Genomic DNA, 20,832 nt, shown 5'->3' with positions numbered 1-20,832 from the left:
TCGGAGCCACCACAGAAAACGCCCTTCCCCGAGGGCCCGCCAGCCGACATTGTCTGGCTGACGGGACCTGAAGGAGGCCCAATCTATGGGACCTCACCGGTCTCTGGGAGCTGTGCGGCAGAATGCGGTCCTGTAAGTAACCTGGCCCTATGCCATGAAGGGCTTTGAAGGTGATAACCAACACCTTGAATTGCGTCCGGAGACCCACAGGAAGCCAGTGCAGTTCGCGGAGGATAGGTGACACATGGGCGTACCTTGGCGGCCCACAATCGCTCTCGCGGCTGCGTTCTGAACCAACTGCAGCTCCGAACGCCCTTCAAGGGTAGCCCCATGTAGAGCGTGTTACAGTAATCCAGTCTTGAGGTGACAAGGGCATGAGTGACTGTGAGTAAAGCCTCCCGGTCCAAATAAGGCCGCAACTGGTGCACTAGGCGAACCTGTGCAAAGGTCCCCCTGGCCACAGCCGATAGATGTTGTTCCAAATTTCGCTGTGAGTCCAGGAGGACACCCAAGTTGCGTGCCTGCACTGAGGGAGGTAAATTTGCCCCCCCCCCAGGACTAATGATGGACCATCCAGTTGGCCTTTAAGAGGCAAGACCCGGAGCCACTCAGTCTTGTCAGGGTTGAGTCTAAGCCTGTTCACCCCCATCCAGACCCTCACATCTTCCAGGCACCGGCACATCACGTCAACTGCTTCACTGAAAGGACACGGGGTGGAGATATATAATTGGGTATCATCCGCATACTGATGATACCTCACCCCGTGTCGCCGAATGATCTCACCCAGCGGTTTCATGTAGATGTTAAAAAGGAGGAGGGACAGGACCGAGCCCTGAGGCACCCCATGATCGAGGCGCCTAGGGGTCGATCTCTGTCTGCCCGCCAACACCGACTGCGACCTGTCAGAGAGGTAGGAGGAGAACCACCGCAATACGGTGCCGCCCACCCCCACCTCTCTGAGACGACGCAGAAGGATACCATGGTCGATGGTATCGAAAGCCGCTGAGAGGTCAAGAAGCACCAGGATAGAGGAATAACCCCTATCCCGGGCTCGCCAGAGGTCATCAGTCAGTGCGACCAAAGCAGTCTCAGTGCTGTAGCCGGGCCTGATGAGTGCTCCATCACTGTAGGCTTTCAATAAGAGATCGGACAGCCATTTGTCTGGAATGGGATAGGTTCTCCTGCTTGAGCAAGGGGTTGGACTCCAAGGTCCCTTCCAACCCTATTATTCTATTTTCTATACAATCTTTGAAAACAGATGCCTCAAAAATATCATTTCTTGGGAAATGGCTGAACCACTTTACAATGCCTTGGTAAGGCCACACTTGGAATCCTGCATCCAGTTCTGGTCACCACGATGTAAAAAAGATGTTGAGACTCTAGAAAGAGTGCAGAGAAGAGCAGCAAAGATGATCAGAGGACTGGAGGCTAAAGCATATAAGGAAAGCTGCTGGAATTGGGTTATGTCCAATTTAATGAAGAGAAGGATGAGGGAGGACATGATAGCAGTACTTCCAGTATCTCAGGGGCTGCCCCAAAGAAGAGGGAGTCAAGCTATTCTCCAAAGCCCCTGAAGGCAGGACAAGAAACAATGGGTGGAAACTAATCAGGGAGAAAAGCAACCTGGAACTAAGGAGAAACTTCCTGACAGTGAGAACAATTAACCAATGGAACAACCTGCCTCCAGAAGCGGTGAATGCTCCAACACTGGAAGTTTTTAAGAAGAGACTGGACAGCCATTTGTCCAAAATGGTGTAGGGTTTCTTGCCTGAGCAGTGGGTTGGACTCGATGACCTCCAAGGTCCCTTCCAACTTTATTATTATTATTATGGATCATTGCACAGTCAGCCAGATGTTCAGACTGGATTTGGCATTTTGTCTACCTATCAAGTCCTTACCCAGGACCTGGGATAGGCAGATGTGGTTGTTTGTTGTTGTTGTTATTATTATTTAAATTCATCAGAAGATTCACCTCCATGTGTCACAAAGAATGAAATTTCTTAACACGCATGTATCAGCTTGCACTTTTATGCAAGACTATGTCACGCTACCTGCACTGAAGGTCACGATAGGTGAATTCTCACTTCTTTTATCCTTCCCTTTCTCCACCTTTCAACAACAATTTTATGTATGGGTGTGTCTATGGTTCATACACAACCAGACAGAGAGAGAGCCCCACCAATTTTCCTTAGGAAAATACTCCAGGAATGTGGCTCCCTAAGGCAAATGGGGTGGCGTGGGTAGAAGATGAAGGACAAAGGAAGAACTGATGATCAATCAATTTTTTTATTACAGTCACAGATCAGAGATGATTATGAATGAACTCCATATTCTCCTGAGAATGGGCATAACATAAGTGACCAACATCATCCAGAAACAGCTGTTGGATTGATGGAAATCAGACCTAAAATCTTAAATTCTTCTTCTTCTGCTGTAATCAATGTTCATCACCACCTTCTGAAATTGATTTAGAAGAGAATATCTGTAACTCATTGTCCATGGGGTCGCGATGGGTCGGACACAACTTCGCAATTAACAACAACAAATCTGTAACTCAGGATGGAGTTACAAACTAGGCATTGAATTGCACTCAGAAATCCAATAAAAGAATATCTATAGCTCAGGGTTCAGAGCTTCATTGTTTTCTTACAGACGTTTCATTACCCAACTAAGCAACATCGTCAGTTCTAGAAGAGTCTGTAACAGCCACTATGTAGGGGAGAGAGGCAGAACACTAGCAGGGTACATCCATGAACACCGACTGGCAGTTTGAAGACATGATGGAAGCTGAAAAAGGAAACAGACGGAAACACCTCCTCACCAGCAATCAACACCCAGATAAGCAGAGATGAACACCCAGACAGACCAACAATCAAGCAATAAACAATAGCCCAATCAAAAACTACCAGCACAAACAGTCGAACTGTAAACAATAGACTAACCAAAGATCCACCAAGATGAAAACAGTATTCCCACCACCGACAAGGCAAGTCATACAGGGAGTAAAGCCCACCCCTCTCTAGCAGTGATGATGTTACCTAGTTAGGTCATGAAACGTCTGCAAGAAAGCAAGTCAAACTCAGAGAGCACCAAGGATTCCCCAATTCATCTCTGAGATGCAGATATTCTCTTTTACTGGGTTTGAGTGCAATTCCATTCCTGCTTTTTTCTTATGAAGTCCATGACTTAGCTACCACGTATCACCAGGTCTTTCTTCTCCATGTTGAAGCAGGCCATCCCTTCCCTCCTCTGGATAAAAATATATGAATTGTTTCCCACTTTTTAGAGGTTGAGGGCTGGGCCCCAGAATCAGTGGATTTTGGTAATGGATCATTCTTTGTGTAACAGTCTCTGCCACCTGTCTCCTCCAAGCTAATTGGGGAATAAAATGTCTGCAAGAAAACAACCAAACTCAGAGAGCACCAAGGACTACACAGTCCTCCTCCTCCTCCTCCTCCTCTCCTCCCCCTCAACCCCATTCTCTTGCAGCCTTGATGATGTTACCTAGTTGGGTAATGGAAGGTCTGCAAGAAAATAACCAAGCTCAGAGAACACCAAGAACCTTACAAAATTAGTTGTTTTTTTTAAGGTCTTAGCTTGACAAGTGTATCTTCTAAGTGCAAAAAGGCACTCTTTTGACCTATCCCAGCAAAGTGTCACCTTGCTGGGGGATTTCCTCACCTTCGCAACAGTCTTTCCACAAGCGCAGATCCACCTGGGGGATTTCCCTGCAGTCCACCATGCCTTGTGGGAAGGAGGCCACCTGGAAGACATCCCTCTGGAGCTGCTGGATGTGATCGCTGTTGTCACAGACGATGCGGGCCAAGGAGCCCTGCTTGATTTCCGTGAGCTGGGCCGAAGTAAACACACCTGGGTTTTCATACCAAAACCTAATAGAGCAAAGACAAAAAGGTGAGGATGTGGAACGTCTGGAGAATTTCAGGCCAAGCTTGAAATGCTGTAACAGAGATGGAGGCAACATTTTTCCCTGTTTGTTAAAATCCCTATGGGGGGGGGGGTGAGCTAAAATGTTTAAAGAGAATTTAAGTTAGTTGTAAGATGTGACTGCCTCTTCTTCATCAGCCCTCACACTGTTGGACAGGCCTTCCATTGGACAGTGATACCTGCCTCTTAATTTATTTTAAACTCACCTCACCCTTCAGCATCTCTAATTTGGTACAATCTATTTTGCCCCTGCTCACCAGTAGGGTGTAACACCTTTATTTGGAGGGTTTATTTACTAAGAACAAGAAGATACAGGTAATCCTCAAATTATGACCAGAATGGAGCCCAAAATTTATGTTGCTCAGTGAGAAATCTGCTAAGTCAGTTTTGCCCCATTTTACGACTTTTCTTGCCAGATTTGTTCAGTGAATCACTGCAGTAAATTAGTCACGCTGTTGTTAAGTGATTTTGATTGTCAGAAGGTCGCAAAAGCTAATCACATAACCACGGGACACTGTGACCGTCATGAATGTGAGTCAGTTGCCAAGCATCCAAATGTAAGTCATGTGACCATGGGGATGCTGCAAGAGTCGTAAGTGTGAAAAACGGTCGTCACTCACTTTTTTTAGTGCCATTGTAACTTCAAACGGTCACTAAATGAACTATTGTAAGTCGAGGACTACGTGTACAGTACTATCTTCAATAGTTCTGGGAACCATAAGATGGGGATGGGGTTTCTGCAGTCACAAAATGAGAGAGGGTGTCTATCCTGGTTTGGGTGGTGGTCACCTGGAAATCTTTCAGGCTGAGTTTTTGGGTATGTTTATCCTACATTTACTTTAGTGTCGAAGGTAAGAAGTAATTTCAGTGGGTGAATGACAGACTATATTCCAAATAGGTGCTGTTCAAACTTGGAAAATTTCAAATATATGGACCTCAACTCCTAGAATGCTGGGAGTTGAACTCCACACATCTTAAACTTGCCAAGTGTAAGCAACCAAGAACTAAGGAGAAACTTCCTGACAGTTAGAACAATTAACCATTGGAACAACCTGCCTCCAGAAGCAGTGAATGCTCCAACACTGGAAGTTTTTAAGAAGAGACTGGACAGCCATTTGTCTGAAATGGTATAGGGTTACCTGCCTGAGGAGGGGGTTGGACTTGATGACCTCCAAGGTCCCATTATTATTATTATTATTATTATTATTATTATTATTATTATTATTATTATTTTTGAAGAACGATCAACTTAATATATTGGTTGTGCCATTTGAAGCCACATCAGAGTATTCTTTGAGGCTTACAACGTCACAAGCTCAGCAGTTGAGACTCAAATAAGAGAGATGGGTGGTTGAATTATGAATGTGAACCAACCAGCCAGCTAGTTAACCAGCAAAGCCAACAACCAACCAGCCAGCTAGTTAAGCAGCCAACCAACCAGCCAATAACCAACCAACCAGCAAGTCAGCCAACCAATCAATCAACCAACCAACTATCCAACCGACTGACCGAACAATCAACCAACTCACATTTCCAAATTTTTGCAGAACAGAATATGGGAGGGAACTTGGCATCCATAAGGAACTCAAAAGTTAATTTTGGGCTCAAAGGAGCATCATTTTCCCTCTCTCTAGATGTGCTAGGCCAGTGGTTCTCAACCTGTGGGTCAGGACCCCATTTGGGGTCGAACAACCATTTCACGGGGGTCGCCAAACAATGCAGTCCGCCATTTTTTCCCCTTTTCCTTAGCTGTGCTACTCCCTTTTATTCTATTGGCTTTTGAAAGCCAATAGAATAGACTCTCTTGAATAGAGTCTAATTCTATTGGCTTTCAAAAGCCAATAGGAATTGTCCAGGCTGTCTCTGCTCTGCTGAGCCCGCCAAAAGTCCCATTCGCAAACGGTTCTGCACCAGTTGAGTAGTCCTCGAATTACGACCGGTTGAGTAGTCCTTGACTTACGACCGGTTGGGGGGGGTCGCGGCATTAAAAAGATTGAGAACCACTGTGCTAGGCTATATCTTAGCAAGAATAGATGGGAACTCATCAGACAGGAGATGACTAATGTAAAACACGCTCTTTGCAAGGGCTGGCGGGCCTTGAATAAAGCAACAGATTCCCCAAGGGACCGGGGGAAAGGCAATCCGGGATATGGGATTTAGCAATAAATAAAATAATCAAACACTGCATTTTGTTTATAATTTTTGCTCTGGATTGAAAGCCAGGAAACTATTGTCCTGAAGGAAGGAACCTATTTCCAAGGAAACTATTGTCCTGAAGGAAGGAACTTATTTCCAAGGAAACTATTGTCCTGAAAAGTAAGATATAAATAGCTGTAACAAATAATAAATTATGATAAGTCACCTCAATAGCAAATTGCTCAAATGAAACGATGAAGAGCAACTTTCTCCAATTTGGTGCTCTCCAGATGTATTGTTGGATGTCAGCTAGAATGATCTTTCTGGCAAGGTTGATGGGGACTGACTTCTAGCACACCTGCTGGCTGCAAGACTGAAGAAGCTAGCAGAGAGACTTATTTCTGAGGAAAAATTGGGAATTACCTGTCGCCATCTCGGAGTCTTCTGAACTGGGTCACCAATAAGCACATGAGTGTTGGTCCTACTCTGCTTCCCGGGATAAGATCTTCTACCATCAAGGCTGGAAAGAGGTCGATATTTTTTGCAATTCCATATAAGCTGCAGGAGCGGAGGAGGAAATGGATTTAGAGACATGGAGCAGATTCAGAGCAAAGCTTTTCATGGGAATGAAATTTTTATCTTTCATCAAGGAGGGACGAAGGAAATTGAATATGTTTAGCCTTAAGAAGTGGTAACAGGTGAACCTAGCACAATATTGGACAGATATGTAGTTGAAACTCAAGTACTTTGGCCATCTAATGAGAAGGAAGGACTCACTGGAGAAGAGCCTGATGCTGGGAAAGATGGAGGGCAAGAGAAGAAGGGGACGACAGAGAAGGAGGTGGCTGGATGGTGTCACTGAAGCGGTCGGCGTGAGCTTAAATGGACTCCAGAAGATGGTAGAGGACAGGAAGGCCTGGAGGAACGTTGTCCATGGGGTCGCGATGGGTTGGACACGACTTCACAACTAACAACAACAACAACATCTTGCCTATGATATTAGACTGGGAGAGCAGCAATGTCAAAATTGATAGCACATATCCATAAAGAGCCAGGGGGCATAATTGCTCACCATGAAAGACATCAAGCTTGTCAGCTGGAAAATCAACAGCCCAGGTTTGAGACCCAAGTACTGCGTGGCGGGGTGAGGTCCTGTTACTTGTCCCAGCTCCTGCCCGCCTAGCAGTTGTTGTTTTTTTTATTAAAAGTTTTTACAATTTTACAATAAAATCCCTCTCCCACTACCTCCCTACCCTCCCAACCCCCCCCCCTTCCCAAAGCTGAATACAGGGTTAATTAGAACTAAGAATACAAAACATTTAAACTTAAGTAAACCTCAAACAAAAGTTACATTAAAAAACCCAATATATATATATAATAAAAAAGTCCAATATATATATATATATATATATATATATAAAATAAAAAATACTTATTATCTTAAACTTTAAACTTTAAACATAAATTATTCAAAAGCTAAATAATATCTTTTAAGATCATACTTATACTGTATAAAGTTTATCCATCTTTTCCACACCAAGAGATATTTCTCTTGCGATTGATCTTTCAAATAAGCCGAATTTTTTGCCATTTCAGATAAATAAGAAACTTCAAAAAACCATTCCTCCAAGGTAGGCAAAAATTCCTTCTTCCAATATTGTCCTATCAACAACCTTGCCGCTGTAATTAAATTTAACATTAAAATAATTTCCCGCCTAGCAGTTTGAAAGCATGCAAATGGAAGTAGATGAATAGGTACCACTTTGTTGGGAAGGTAACAGCATTCTGTGCACCTTGGCATAGCTGTGCTGGCCATATGAACACGGAAGTATCTTCAAACAATGCTGGTTCCCTCGGCTAAGAAACTTGAGATGAACACTGTCCTCTAGAGTCAGACATAACTGGACAGGGAAAACCTTTACCTTTATCCATAATAAAGTTTAACCAAGTTTAAGCCAGAATGGTTACATAGGTGACGAATGTACCCTTGGGAGATTTGAAAAGCCAGGTTAAAGATACATTGTCACGGAGATCTGTCTACAGTAGTGGCCAAAATTATGGAAACCTTTTGGGGAAAGTGTATTTTTGATGTTTGATGGCTAATAACAGCGCTTTTCTTTGGAGTAGTACCATAAAATTATATATCAGTGGAAAGATAATTTAATCAAGAATGTAATGCCACAAAGTTTGTTCAATTATCTGTACTGTATTCTATGAAACGGTATAGCCAAATAACCAGAAAAAGGAAGCACAATTTCCTTAGGTTGATATCAGGGAACTTTCCTTCATCTGATTGTAACCAACGAGCATGAGTGTTTAGAGAGCCAATTGGGTGTCATCTTGCTTCGGCAATGAACCAATTAGATCACAGTGGGATTCAGTGATTGATGTCCTGTACTGAAGCTGAGAGGAGGACATTGGTCAGTGTGTTATGTGATGGCTATCAAGTTGGTAGAGTTTTTTGTATTCTATCATTGAGTGAGCTTGTAAAACGTAATAAAATTAAAGGAATGGTGCAAAGAGTTGACTGGTTGCCCAGAAAGCGATATAAAATAGTATTATTAAGTGAACAAGGCTATGGTTATAAAGAAGTTAGAAGAAAAATTGGTGGAAACTTAACCAAAGGTGGCATTTCTACTGTACACTTTTCCCAAAAGGTTTTCACAATTTTGGCCACTACTGTATATGGTTGCTAGGAGTTGTAAATGATTTGATGGCATATAAGCAAGTAAGAATGGCTCCCATATAGGAAAAAGTGTCATCTGGCAGGATTCAGAAAGAGACCCCTTCCTACTTGGTGCCCATCCTTTGGAATGTCATCTACCTGGACCTTAGATTGTCCCCAATCCTCCCAGTCTTTAGAAAACTCTTTAAGGCAGTGGTTCTCAACCTTTTTAATACTGCGACCCCCCAACCGGTCGTAAGTCGAGGACTACTCAACTGGTCGTAAGTCGAGGACTACTCAACCAGTGCAGCACCGTTTGCAGAATGGGACTTTTGGCGGGCTCAGCAGGGCAGAGACAGCCTGGACAATTCCTATTGGCTTTTGAAAGCCAATAGAATTAGACTCTATTTAAGAGAGTCTATTCTATTGGCTTTCAAAAGCCAATAGAACAAAAGGGAGTAGCACAGCTAAGGAAAAGGGGAAAAAAATGGCGGACTGCGTTGTTTGGCGACCCCCGTGAAATGGTCATTCGACCCCAAATGGGGTCCCGACCCACAGAGGGACCTCGGAGTCCTAGTAGACAATCACTTAAATATGAGCCAGCAGTGTGCTGCAGCTGCCAAAAAGGCCAACACAGTGCTAGGCTGCATTAACAGAGGGATAGAATCAAGATCACGTGAAGTATTTATACCACTCTTTAATGCCTTGGTAAGGCCACACTTGGAATACTGCATCCAGTTTTGGTCACCACGATGTAAAAAAGATGTTGAGACTCTAGAAAGAGTACAGAGAAGAGCAACAAAGATGATTAGGGGACTTGAGGCTAAAACATATAAGGAATGGTTGCTAGAATTGGGTATGTCTAGTTTAACGAAGAGAAGGACAAGGGGGGACATGATAGCAGTATTCCAATATCTCAGGGGCTGACATAAAGAAGAGGGAATCAAGCTATTTTCCAAAGCACCTGAAGGCAGGACAAGAAGCAACGGGTGGAAACTAATCCAGGAGAGAAGCAACCTAGAACTAAGGAGAAACTTCCTGACAGTGAGAACAATTAATCAGTGGAACAGCTTGCCTCCAGAAGTAGTAAATGCTCCAACACTGGAAGTTTTTAAGAAGAGACTGGACAGCCATTTGTCCAAAATGGTGTAGGGTTTCCTGCCCGAGCAGGGGGTTGGACTAGATGACCTCCAAGGTCCCTTCCAACTTTACTACTATTATTATTATTATTAAGGCATGGCTCTCCCTCTCTGTCTGGGGGTTCGGCAATGGTGGAGAGCTCTTAGAATAGCTGTATTGAGCTATTGGTCCAATGGATTCTGCTGCTGATTAAAATTTTCTGTTTTAAATTGATTATGTATGGCACTGATGGCGAACCTTTTAGAGACCGATTACCCAAAAGCTGGCCCCCACCCTGCCTGCTCTGCCCCCTGCTCCACCTGCCTCGCCCCCTGCTCCACCCCCACCCCACCCACCTGCAGGGCCACCCACCGCCTCCATGGCCCACCGCAGATCGCCAAGGCGGCCCTGAAGCGCCATGACGCCAACGCCCCGCGTCCCGCAACATCACCTCCACGCAACGAGGCACGAGGACAATCTGGTCCCTGCTGCCCAGCTGCCATGTCCTTGGCTGCGTTGCTCTGTGCGGGCCGTGCCCGGGGGCAACTCTCCTCTGGGGGAGCTGCTAGTGAGGAGGGGGCTGTGGAGGGGTGGCGGGGTGGGACGACAGCACGTGTGCCCACAGGGCAATGAGTGCCCCGCCTCTGGCATGCGTGCCATAGGTTCACCACCACTGATATATGGTTTTTATAGACATGTGTATCTTGATTATTGGATTATTTGTGAGGAGAGTGACTTAGATGGGATTGGTGGCTCTGTAAGTTGAATGAAGAAGGAGGAGGAGGAGGAGGAGAACGAGAAGGAGAAGGAGAGGAGAAGGAGAGGAGAAGGAGAGGAGAAGGAGAACGAGAAGGAGAAAGAGAAGGAGGAGGAGGAGGAGAGGAGGAGGAGAAGGAGAAGGAGAAGGAGAAGGAGAGGAGGACGAGAAGGAGAAGGAGGAGGAGGAGGAGGAGGAGGAGGAGGAGAGGAGGAGGAGGAGGAGGAGAAGGAGAGGAGAAGGAGAAGGAGAAGGAGAAAGAGAAGGAGAAGGAGGGAGGAGAAGGAGGAGGAGAAGGAGGAGGAGGAGGAGGAGGAGAGGAGGAGGAGAAGGAGAAAGAGAAGGAGGAGGAGGAGAAGGAGAAGGAGAAGGAGGAGAAGAAATGGAGGCTTCTTTAGCACCAATTGTTCATGTTCACTGTACCTTCTGAGTTTCTCCCTGATCTCCAGATTTTTAATTTCATTCTTGAGATCCTCAAACTCCTGAACAGAGCTGAGGTTGCAGAAGACCCGGAAATCATTATAAGGAGGGATGCCATGATCGCGTCCTCTCTGGATATTGATGGCCGCCAGGTCTAGGGAGACCGAGTGCACCATTGAAAACAGCTTCTCTGTCAGCTCCAGATTGAGGAGTTCAGAAGGCACCCGCATTTTCCCAGGGACCCCAAAGAGCCCACGCAGAAGGGGATCGATGCCACCCTCCTGGATGATCCGGAACGGGGAGAAGAACGCCTTGTGAAGCGGGACATGGCCTTGCTGGATGGTCTGGAAAGTTTCATTCAGCCGGTAGAGTTGTGGGTGGATGAGGGTGTGGCCGAAGCGAAAAGCCGCGGTGGCAAAAACATTCAGGATGCCAGCGTTGGTGGTGGGCTCGTAGCCTTGGTAGTCTCCCATGACCTTCATCCCAGCTTCTCCGAGGATCTTGGGAAGCCAGTGGGAGTAGGTGATGTGCTGCATCAGGGCCCCCACAATCTTGCGAGCCTCATGATAGATGGTGTCCCCATCCCAGTGAGGGTTCAAAGCCTGGAGCTGGGTGGCCACCCGGTTATGCTCGCGGAACCACAGAGTGTGCATGGAAGTCAATCCCAGTTGCTCGTTGGCTCGGTGATCTCCAGCCAAGAAACACGGCACCAGGCTCTCACTTTCATCCCGCATGCACTCAGTCGGCGGTCCGGTGGCAAAAGGCAGGAGGGGTTTTCCTGAACTCGGAGCCACCTGGCCTGACTTCAGAAGCCCGTTCTGGTTGCTGAGATCCCGCAGTTCGTGGGACTCCTGTTCTGTGCTGCCGTAGACGTTGGAGGCATCGATGAAGGAGGTGAGATGGTTGATCTGCTCTCGGGGGTAGACGGAGTTCAACAGCAGGGAGGTCATCCCGCTGCCGCACACAGGGCTGGAACGCACAAAGAACATGCACCGTCCTCGGCGTACCCGGGGGTCATTCTTGGGGATCATAATGGAGAAGCAAGGGGGATCATTGCTGCATACTTGACTGCATGACGCCCCATCCGAGAAACGCGCCATGCTGATCGCAGCCACTGTCTGGTCCAAGTCGTGATCCAGAAACTGCCCCCACTGCATCAGCATGTGAGTGAACTGGTCATCCGGGGTGATGGTCTCTGTGCCAATCAGGGCAGTCGAGACCAAGCGAGGCAGAGGGAGGGGGAGATCCCTGGAATCTTCCACCAAGGAGAAGCCACGGGGGAGGTTGAAGCCATTTTGATAGGCGGGCTTCAGCAGCCGTTGGAAGGCCGTGAGGGATGCGCCCCACATAGGGTGCTGGAGGTTATTGCAAGACCCATCGTGAGTCCGGTACTTCTTATGGAAACAGAGGTCAGAGCAGTTGGGGGTGCGGCGGTGGGCGGAGCAGCCCGATAAGTTGGCAATCATGTTCAGGTAGTGTGGGGAAACTAGATCGTTGTAGCGATAGCCTGCAAGACAAGATAAAATGCTGGATTGGAGTTAGAATTAGAATCAAAATAGATGAGCTACATTTGTTTGTTTGTTTCCTGTCTTTATTATTTTTACAAATAACTCAAGGTGGTGAACATGTTTAACACACCTTCCTCTTCCTATTGACTCCACAACAACAACCCAGTGAGATGAATTGGATTGAGAGAGAGGGACTGGGCCAAAGTCACCTAACTGGCTTTCATATACCTAAGGCGGGACTAGAACTCACTATCTTCTGGCGATTGGCCCAAAGTCATCCAGCCAGCTTTCATGGCTAAGGCGGGACTTGAACTCACCATCTCTTTGTGATTGGCTCAAAGTCATCCAGCCAACTTTCATTGCTAAGGCAGGACTTGAATTCACCACCTCTTTGTGATTGGCTCAAAGTCACCCAGTCGGCTTTCATGCCTAAGGCAGGACTAGAACTCACTATCTTCTGGTGATTGGCCCAAAGTCATCCAGCCAGCTTTCATGGCTAAGGTGGGACTAGAACTCACCATCTCTTTGTTATTGGCTTAAAGTCACCCAGTCAGATTTCATGCCTAAGGCAGGACTAGAACTCACAGTCTCCTAGTGATTGGCCCAAAGTCATCCAGCCAGCTTTCATGCCTAAGGCGGGACTAGAACTCACTATCTTCTGGTGATTGGCCCAAAGTCATCCAGCCAGCTTTCATGGCTAAGGTGGGACTAGAACTCACAATCTCTTTGTGATTGGCTCAAAGTCATCCAGCTGACTTTCATGGCTAAGGTGGGACTTGAACTCACGGCCTCCCACTTTCTAGTCTTCTACTTTCCTGCAATCTGCTTAACTTTGCTGCCAAACCCAGCATTGTTCCTCGTCTGGGGGGGGGGGGGGACACTAATGAAGAGAATTTCTGAGATCAGGAAGGCAGCGTCTCTTTCAGTGGTTTGGGATGTTTCTTCCCAACTTCCTTGCCAACGGGGCTCTGTGAGTTTATGAGATACTACCGTCTTTTTCCCGATGCTTTATGTCTGTTCCAGACCTCAACTTATGACCACAACAGAGCCAAAGTTTATGTTGCTAAGTGAGCTTTGCCCCATTTTACAACCTTTACAAGCCACAGGTGTTAAATGAATCACTGTTGTTGTTCACTTAGTGACTTGGTTGTTAAGTGAATCTGGCTTCCCTATTTACTTTGCTTGCCAGAAGATTGCAAAAGTTGATTACGTGACACTGCAAAAGTCATCAATATGCCAAGCATCCGATTTTTGGTCACGTGACCGGAGGCACACTGCAACGGTTGTGTGAAATGTGGTCAGATGTCACTTTTTTTCCCGTGACATTGTAACTTCGAACGGTCACTAAATGAAAGGTTGTAAGTCAATGACTATCTGTGCTAGGTCTCTAGGTGTTTGGGACACAGCCATTCAATATTAAATTATTTTATCTTTTTAAAAAATGGCTTTCCAGATTTCATAGTGGGATAATTTAACAGCCTAGGACAGTGATGGCAAGCTGTTTAGAGACCGGGTGCCCAAACTGCAACCCAAAACCCACGTATGTATCGTCGGGTGCTGGGTAGACGTAGCCCGTTGGGTGGGTGTGGCCCATTGGGTAGGCGTGGCCCATTAGGTGGGTGTGGCTGTGGTAGTAATAGCAAGTGGGTGGGACTAAAAAATTCAATCAAAAGTTTGCGAGAACTTTTTTTCCGCAAGAAGTTGAAATTGATTGAACTTTTTTTTTTTTGTACACGGCGGCAGAGGCCTAAAGCGAAAAGGTTTTATAAAACCCAGCTGAAGACCTAGGACTGGGGTGATGGCGCACGTGCCCACAGAATGGGCTCTGTGTATTACCTGTGGCACACGTGCCATAGGTTCGCCACCACGGGCCTAGGACTTTAGTGGAGGATGCCTAGAATATAGGAAATGCCCAATAAATTTTGCAGGAAGGTCTGGGGCTGCTCCTAACCCCTTAGCAAGAAAAAACTAAATCATTTTTTCCAGCAATATATTTTTTAAGACTAAATAAAGCAGGGGTAGTATTTCGCATTATACCTGTTCCATTCATGTCCACGAATAATCCTTGCTGCACGTGATCCTGAATGAGCTGCAAGGTTCTTTCAAAGATTTCTCCAGCCCGAGCTGTCTCGATGGTGTAGGGGTCCCGTGGATATCGGAAAAGGGCCAGCAGTTCATTCGGTGTTTTGGGTCTCCTGTTTGGGAGGAACAGAATGTGACTCTTTTAGTAGCTCATCGTATCTTGCAAACCTCAATTTCTGTATTGTAATATTTTCCCCCAATTAAATTCCTGTCTGGTTGATTGTTACCAATAGAAGAGAGTTCAGTGTTCAACTGTGGAATCATTGGCGCTCTCTGAACTTAGTTGTTTTCTTGCAGACGTTTCATTACCCAGCTAGGTAACATCATCAGTGCTGGAAGGGGTTGACGTTTGCAGAGATAAGAAGGAAAAGAAGGAGACAGAGAAGGAGAGCAGGAGAAGGAGGACTGTGGTGTCCTTGGTGCTCTCTGAGCTTGGTTATTTGCTTGTAGACATTTCATTACCCAACTAGGTAACATCACCAGTGCTGGAAGGGACTAACAGCCACTATGTAGGAGAGACAGGCAGAAGACTAACAGAAAGATGTTGAGACTCTAAAAAGAGTACAGAGAAGAGCAACAAAGATGATTAGGGGACTGGAGGCTAAAACATATAAGGAACGGTTGCTGGAATTGGGAGTGTCTAGTTTAATGAAGAGAAGAACAAGGTGGGACATGATAGCAGCCTTCCAGTATCTCAGGGACTGCCCCAAAGAAGAGGGAGTCAAGCTCTTCTCCAAAGCGCCTGAAGGCAGGACAAGAAGCAACGGATGGAAACTCATCAAGGAGAGAAGCAACCTAGAACTAAGGAGAAACTTCCTGACAGTTAGAACAATTAACCATTGGAACAACCTGCCTCCAGAAGCGGTGAATGCTCCAACACTGGAAGTTTTTAAGAAGAAACTGGACAGCCATTTGTCCAAAATGGTATAGGGTTTCCTGCCTGAGCAGGGGGTTGGACTAGATGACCTCCAAGATCCCTTCCAACATCATCATCATCATCATCATCATCATCATCATCATCATCATCATTATTATTATTATTATTATTATCATCATCATCATCATCATTATCACTCCCACCAGCACTGGCAGAGCAAACCAATTGTATATAAACAGAGACCAAACTTCATACCCTTTAAGCACTGATGACGTTATCTAGTTGGGTATGGAAATGTCTGCAAGAAAACAACCAAGCTCAGAGAGCACCAAGGACTCCATGGTTGATTGTTACCTGTTGCATCCCCCTGATGTTCAGCATGGCAACAAATCTCATTAAATGTGAATAAATTTCTTGATAGGCTTACTTGCTGAACAGTTCAGTGCGTGTCGAATTGATGGCGAAATCCACACTGCTGATGGCTTCCTGGATGGAGGTGGCTACAAAGGTATCACCGCTCCTTCTGATGTTCGTGGCTTTGTTTTAGCACCACCCCGGTACGAAAAAGAAAAGAATAAAAACGTAATCAGTTTAAAAGATTCATTAAAACTAAGGAAGTTCTCATTTTACTACCATGACTGGCGCAGCAGTTAGAGTGCAGTACTGCAGGCCACTTTAGCTGACTATGTTCAGCAGGTCAGTGGTTCAAATCTCACCGGCTCAAGGTTGACTCAGCCTTCCATCCTTCCGAGGTAGGTAAAATGAGGACCCAGATTGTTGGGGCAATGTAAATATATATATACATTGCTTACTGGTGTACACCGCTTAGAGAGTGCTTGCACTTAAAGCGGTATATAAGTCTCATAAATAAATAAATAAATAACTCTCAACAGCTTGTAGGTAATGCAGATACACCTTGCTGACTGACTGACTGACTGACAGGCAAGCAGGCAGGCAGGCAGGTAGGTAGGTAGAGAGATAGAGAGATAGGTAACCTTTATTGTCATTTTTTACTGTGGGCACATTGGCACACATTAAAAATGAAATTTAGTTGCTTGCTCTCAAAGTGTACACAAACATAACACACATTTAAACATGTGTATAAACCTACATTCTTACATATAAGTAACGTATAAATATTATTCACTGTCCATCTTGAATACATAACGGAAGAAGGAAGCTTTAGAGTTCACAAGGTGGATACTGTATGGAATGAAACTATGACTGAATCTGGATTGTTCTGCTTTGGATGCCATGGAGCTCCCTCCTCCCAGAAGCTAACAAGGAAAACAGATCGTGGAGAGGATGGGTAGTGTCCCAGATAATCTTACGGACCCTGCTCAAGCAGCGCTTCTGTGCTATGTCCTGGATGGAAGGGAGGGAACGGCCAATGATCTTTCCTGCCATCCTCACCACTCTCTGCACCGCCTTCCTGTCTGAAGCAGTGATGCTTCCAAACCAGATTGTGATGCTGTATGACAGGATGCTCTCGATCATCCCTCCGTAGAAAGTGGTCAGGACAGGGGAAGGAAGATGTGCTTTTCTCACGCGACGCAGAAAATGCAGGCACTGCTGTGCCCGCTTCACCAGTGTCTCGCTGTTGAGCAACCAAGCCAGCCTACTTGTTAACTGCACACGCAGGAATTTGATGCTTGTAACCATCTCCACAGGAGAACTATTAATACACAGAGGTGTGTGGCTGTGCCTGCCTTTTCTGAAATTGACAATGATTACTTTGGTTTTTCCAGTGTTTAAAACTAGGCTATTTTTCTTACATCAGTTCACCAAACCCTCAATCTCCTTGAGGTACGCACCCTCACTGTCATTTTGAATAAGGCCCACTACTGTTGTATCGTTCACATACTTCACAATATGGTTGGCGGCAAACCTAGCACAACAGTCATGGGTCAACAGCGTGACTAGCAGTGGACTTAGGACACAGCCCTGAGGAGAGCCAGAAGTGTCAGAATCCAATTATATTTCATCTTTAATTATCAAACATAGAAACTCCCAATTCTGCCTTCTCTGGATTCTGCCATAAGAGGGAGAAAAGGGGGAGATCAAAGGGGCTTTATGGCCCTCACTTCCTTCAGCACACTTCAAAGGACTGAATGTGTGTTTATTGTGGCCTCTAAGCTTTAACAGATCACAGAAGAGTAATTGCCTTTCATGTAGTTATCTGAAGTCTCCATCCAGACGGAAGAAGAAAGGGGATGGAATTGTGATACTTGAAACTATCACTGGAAGGGGGGTTGATTGGGTGGGACTACTGGGGAACCCCTTAAAACCTTGAATGGAAGAGCTTGAACCCCAAGTCCTGTCTAGCATGCCTGCAACCATTTTCTCTTAATAAAGGATTCCTGTTGGAAGACTTATTCCAAGAGTTCTGTCTTCTTAAGATGCAAAGTGGGGTGGGTCCTCACATTAGACAGGACTTGCAAAATTAATCCACCTGGAAGGTAGACCCTTGCCGGGGGATTTTGCAAAAATTTACCATGTCAGACAACGAAGCAAGAGAGGGAGAAACCTCCCTGGAAGGAGAGCCGCTGACCCAGTTGGAACCTTGCCAGATGTTGGGATCCGAGAGGCCAGATTTCTCAGAAGAAGAAGTGGTGGAGACACAGGACCACAAGCCTAGCTGGTCGATGGGCGTTGGAAAGAAAAGCGAGTGGGGAAAGGAATCAAGAAAAGTGACCCTGAGACGGGGGACCAAGCAACCAGAATGGAAGCAGGAGATGGAGAAATCCCTGCACGCAAGTGAAGAGGGAGGAAGCTGTATGCCGTACTCAGACTGGATCCTAGAGAAAGCTATTGACCTGATGAAGAGAACTCTCAGCTCCCTAGGAGAGGAGATTCCTGAGCCCTACGCCCGCCCCAGTTCCTGGAGCCACAAAGGGAGAGACACCGAGGGGGACGTGGAACCTGCAACCCCAGGGACATTTACTGATCCAGGAGCTCCCACCCCCTACCGGACCACAGATGGAAATCTGGACGGAAGACACTACCACCCACAATGGAGGCACCGATCCAGTCCAAGACGTCCACCGTTGGAGGTGAAATTCAAAGGGGAGCCAACACGCTTGGGGTTTTTCCTAACCCAAGTCCTCAGCTACATGGAGGAATATGGGCAGGACATCCCCAGCGACAAAGCCCGCATCCGGATCGTGCAATCTGCCCTGGATGGACCAGCTGCAGATTGGGTGGTGAACCTGCATGACTCCAATGCCCCAGAACTCAGTAACTTCAACCGTTTCATGTCCTCGTTGAGAAGACGATTTGAAGACCCCCTGGCTGATCGCAAAGCCCGTGAAAGAATAACAACGATGAGGCAGGGCAAACGCCCAGTGGCTGAGTATACACAAGAATTCCGAGCCATTGCCAGCAAACTGAATTGGCCAGAAGACATCCTCCTTGGCCGTTTCAAAGACGGACTAAACTATGATCTATATGATGCTTGCCTGCCCCGAGGAGACCCACATCGACTTGAGGAATGGTACGTCTTGGCAGAGGAAGCAGAGATCGACATATTGAAGAGGCATCGCCGAGGAAAACAATGGAGCCGCCCCCCGCCTGAGCTGACACACCAACCGGTGAAATCATCGGATACAGCCAAGAAGCAGATGGGGTGTTTCAAGTGCGGAAGAGAAGGGCATCGAGCTGTAGAATGCCGCTCAAAGGCCCCCCAGCACAACCCAGACAGATCCCCAATCAACAAACCCAGAGGGTATTCAGCTAAGCCAAAAGAAACAGCCATGAAAATGATGGAAATTGCAGAAAACCCCACCTCTGCTCACCAAGGGGAAAGAACTCCAGCCTACACCACAGGGACGGTGGATGCCTCAGATGACAGCTCGGAAGGCGAACCCCTGGTAAGTGGACGCATCACACCCATCTTCAAAACAGTGACTATATTAATCCCCCCCATGCCCGAAGCTGTGAAGGTGAAAGCCTTAATAGACTCTGGCTGCACCCGCTGCCTCATTAGCCCAACACTAGTGGGGAATCTGGGCATCCCATCCAGGAGACTGGAACAACCAATCTCATTTGGCCAGCTAGATGGATCCATAGCAGGGGGGGTGCCAGCTACCCTAGCCACTCTGCCAATACACCTCTCCCTGGCAACCATGAAGAGGACTTAACGTTTGTGGTGACCCCAGGTATGGAATGCCCAATGATTCTAGGGATGGAATGGTTGAAAAAATGGAACCCCTGGGTAAATTGGAGGACGACAGAAATCAAATTCCCGAAGGGGGACCCTATGGACTTAAAACCCCAAGGGAGGCTACCAGAATCAAGAATAGAAAAAGCATCCATAGGAGAGGAAAAAAGATTAACAGAAATACCAGAGGAATATAGGGACCTTGCTGAAGTCTTCAGTGAGGAGAGGGCGAATGAGCTTCCCCCCCACCGACCCACAGACTGTACCATTGAATTCAAGCCTGGGGCAAAACTCCCGAAACCCAGATTATACTCCATGAGCCCAAAGGAGAAGGAGGAAATGGAAAGATTTATAAAAAAAAACCTGGAGAGAGGTTTCATTGAACCAGCTAAGCCTAAAGTGGCTGCCCCGGTCCTTTTTAGAGAGAAGAAGGATGGCTCTTTACGTTTATGCGTGGATTATAGGGCCCTGAACACAATCAGTGAAAGCAACCTATACCCGCTGCCCCTCATGAAAGACATGCTGTCACACCTATCGAAAGGGAAAATTTTTTCTAAACTAGACTTAAGGGAAGCTTACTATCGAGTAAGAATCAAGGAAGGGGACGAATGGAAGACTGCATTTAACTGCCCCATGGGGTGCTATCAATTCAAAGTCTTGCCATTTGGATTACAAGGGGGCCCTGCAGTCTTTATGCAATTAATCAATGACGTTCTAAGGGAGCACCTGTTTAAGGGGGTCCTTGTTTACTTGGACGACATTCTTATCTTTACCGAAACAAAAGAAGAACACGTCAAACTTGTCAGAGCGGTTTTAAAGAAGCTGCGAGCCGCTCACCTATATGCCAAACTCTCAAAATGCGAATTCCACCAGGAAAGGATAGACTACCTAGGCTATCGCATATCCCCACAGGGCATTGAAATGGACCCAGAGAAGGTCAGAGCAGTATTAGAATGGGCACCACCCCGCACAAGAAAGCAACTACAAAGTTTCCTGGGCTTTGCAAATTTTTACCGCCAATTCATCCCCTCATTTGCACAGATAGCCTTGCCCCTCACCAACTTACTAAAAACGAAGGGAACATCCTCAGTAAAACCTAGCCAGCCACTAACATGGACAATGGAGTGCCAAGCAGCGTTTGAGAGACTAAAGAGACTTTTTTCT

General features: G+C 46.3%; 1 protein-coding gene across 3 annotated transcripts in view; it reads right to left on the bottom strand.

The window, feature by feature from the left end:
• LOC120310609 (peroxidasin homolog) overlaps positions 1–20,832 on the bottom strand; it is a 92,795-nt gene that overhangs the window by 3,700 nt on the left and 68,263 nt on the right. For 2 of the 3 annotated variants that reach the window (XM_039349244.1, XM_039349413.1), the window contains 5 exons: positions 15,937–16,045; positions 14,588–14,745; positions 11,046–12,549; positions 6,505–6,639; positions 3,682–3,890 (listed from right to left, as the gene is read on the bottom strand). In XM_039349244.1, the coding sequence (XP_039205178.1) occupies positions 3,682–3,890; positions 6,505–6,639; positions 11,046–12,549; positions 14,588–14,745; positions 15,937–16,045 (2,115 nt within the window). Of the gene's footprint in view, positions 1–2,353; positions 2,458–3,681; positions 3,891–6,504; positions 6,640–11,045; positions 12,550–14,587; positions 14,746–15,936; positions 16,046–20,832 lie in introns of those variants that run through there. The other variant, XM_039349328.1, reaches the window with a different exon arrangement.

The sequence above is a fragment of the Crotalus tigris genome, unplaced genomic scaffold, assembly GCF_016545835.1.
Source record: "Crotalus tigris isolate CLP2741 ecotype Arizona unplaced genomic scaffold, ASM1654583v1 scf7180000017536.10889498, whole genome shotgun sequence".
Taxonomy (NCBI): domain Eukaryota; kingdom Metazoa; phylum Chordata; class Lepidosauria; order Squamata; family Viperidae; genus Crotalus; species Crotalus tigris.
The sequence above is the reverse complement of the archived record's forward strand: the minus strand, read 5'-3'. Positions and strand labels throughout refer to the sequence as shown.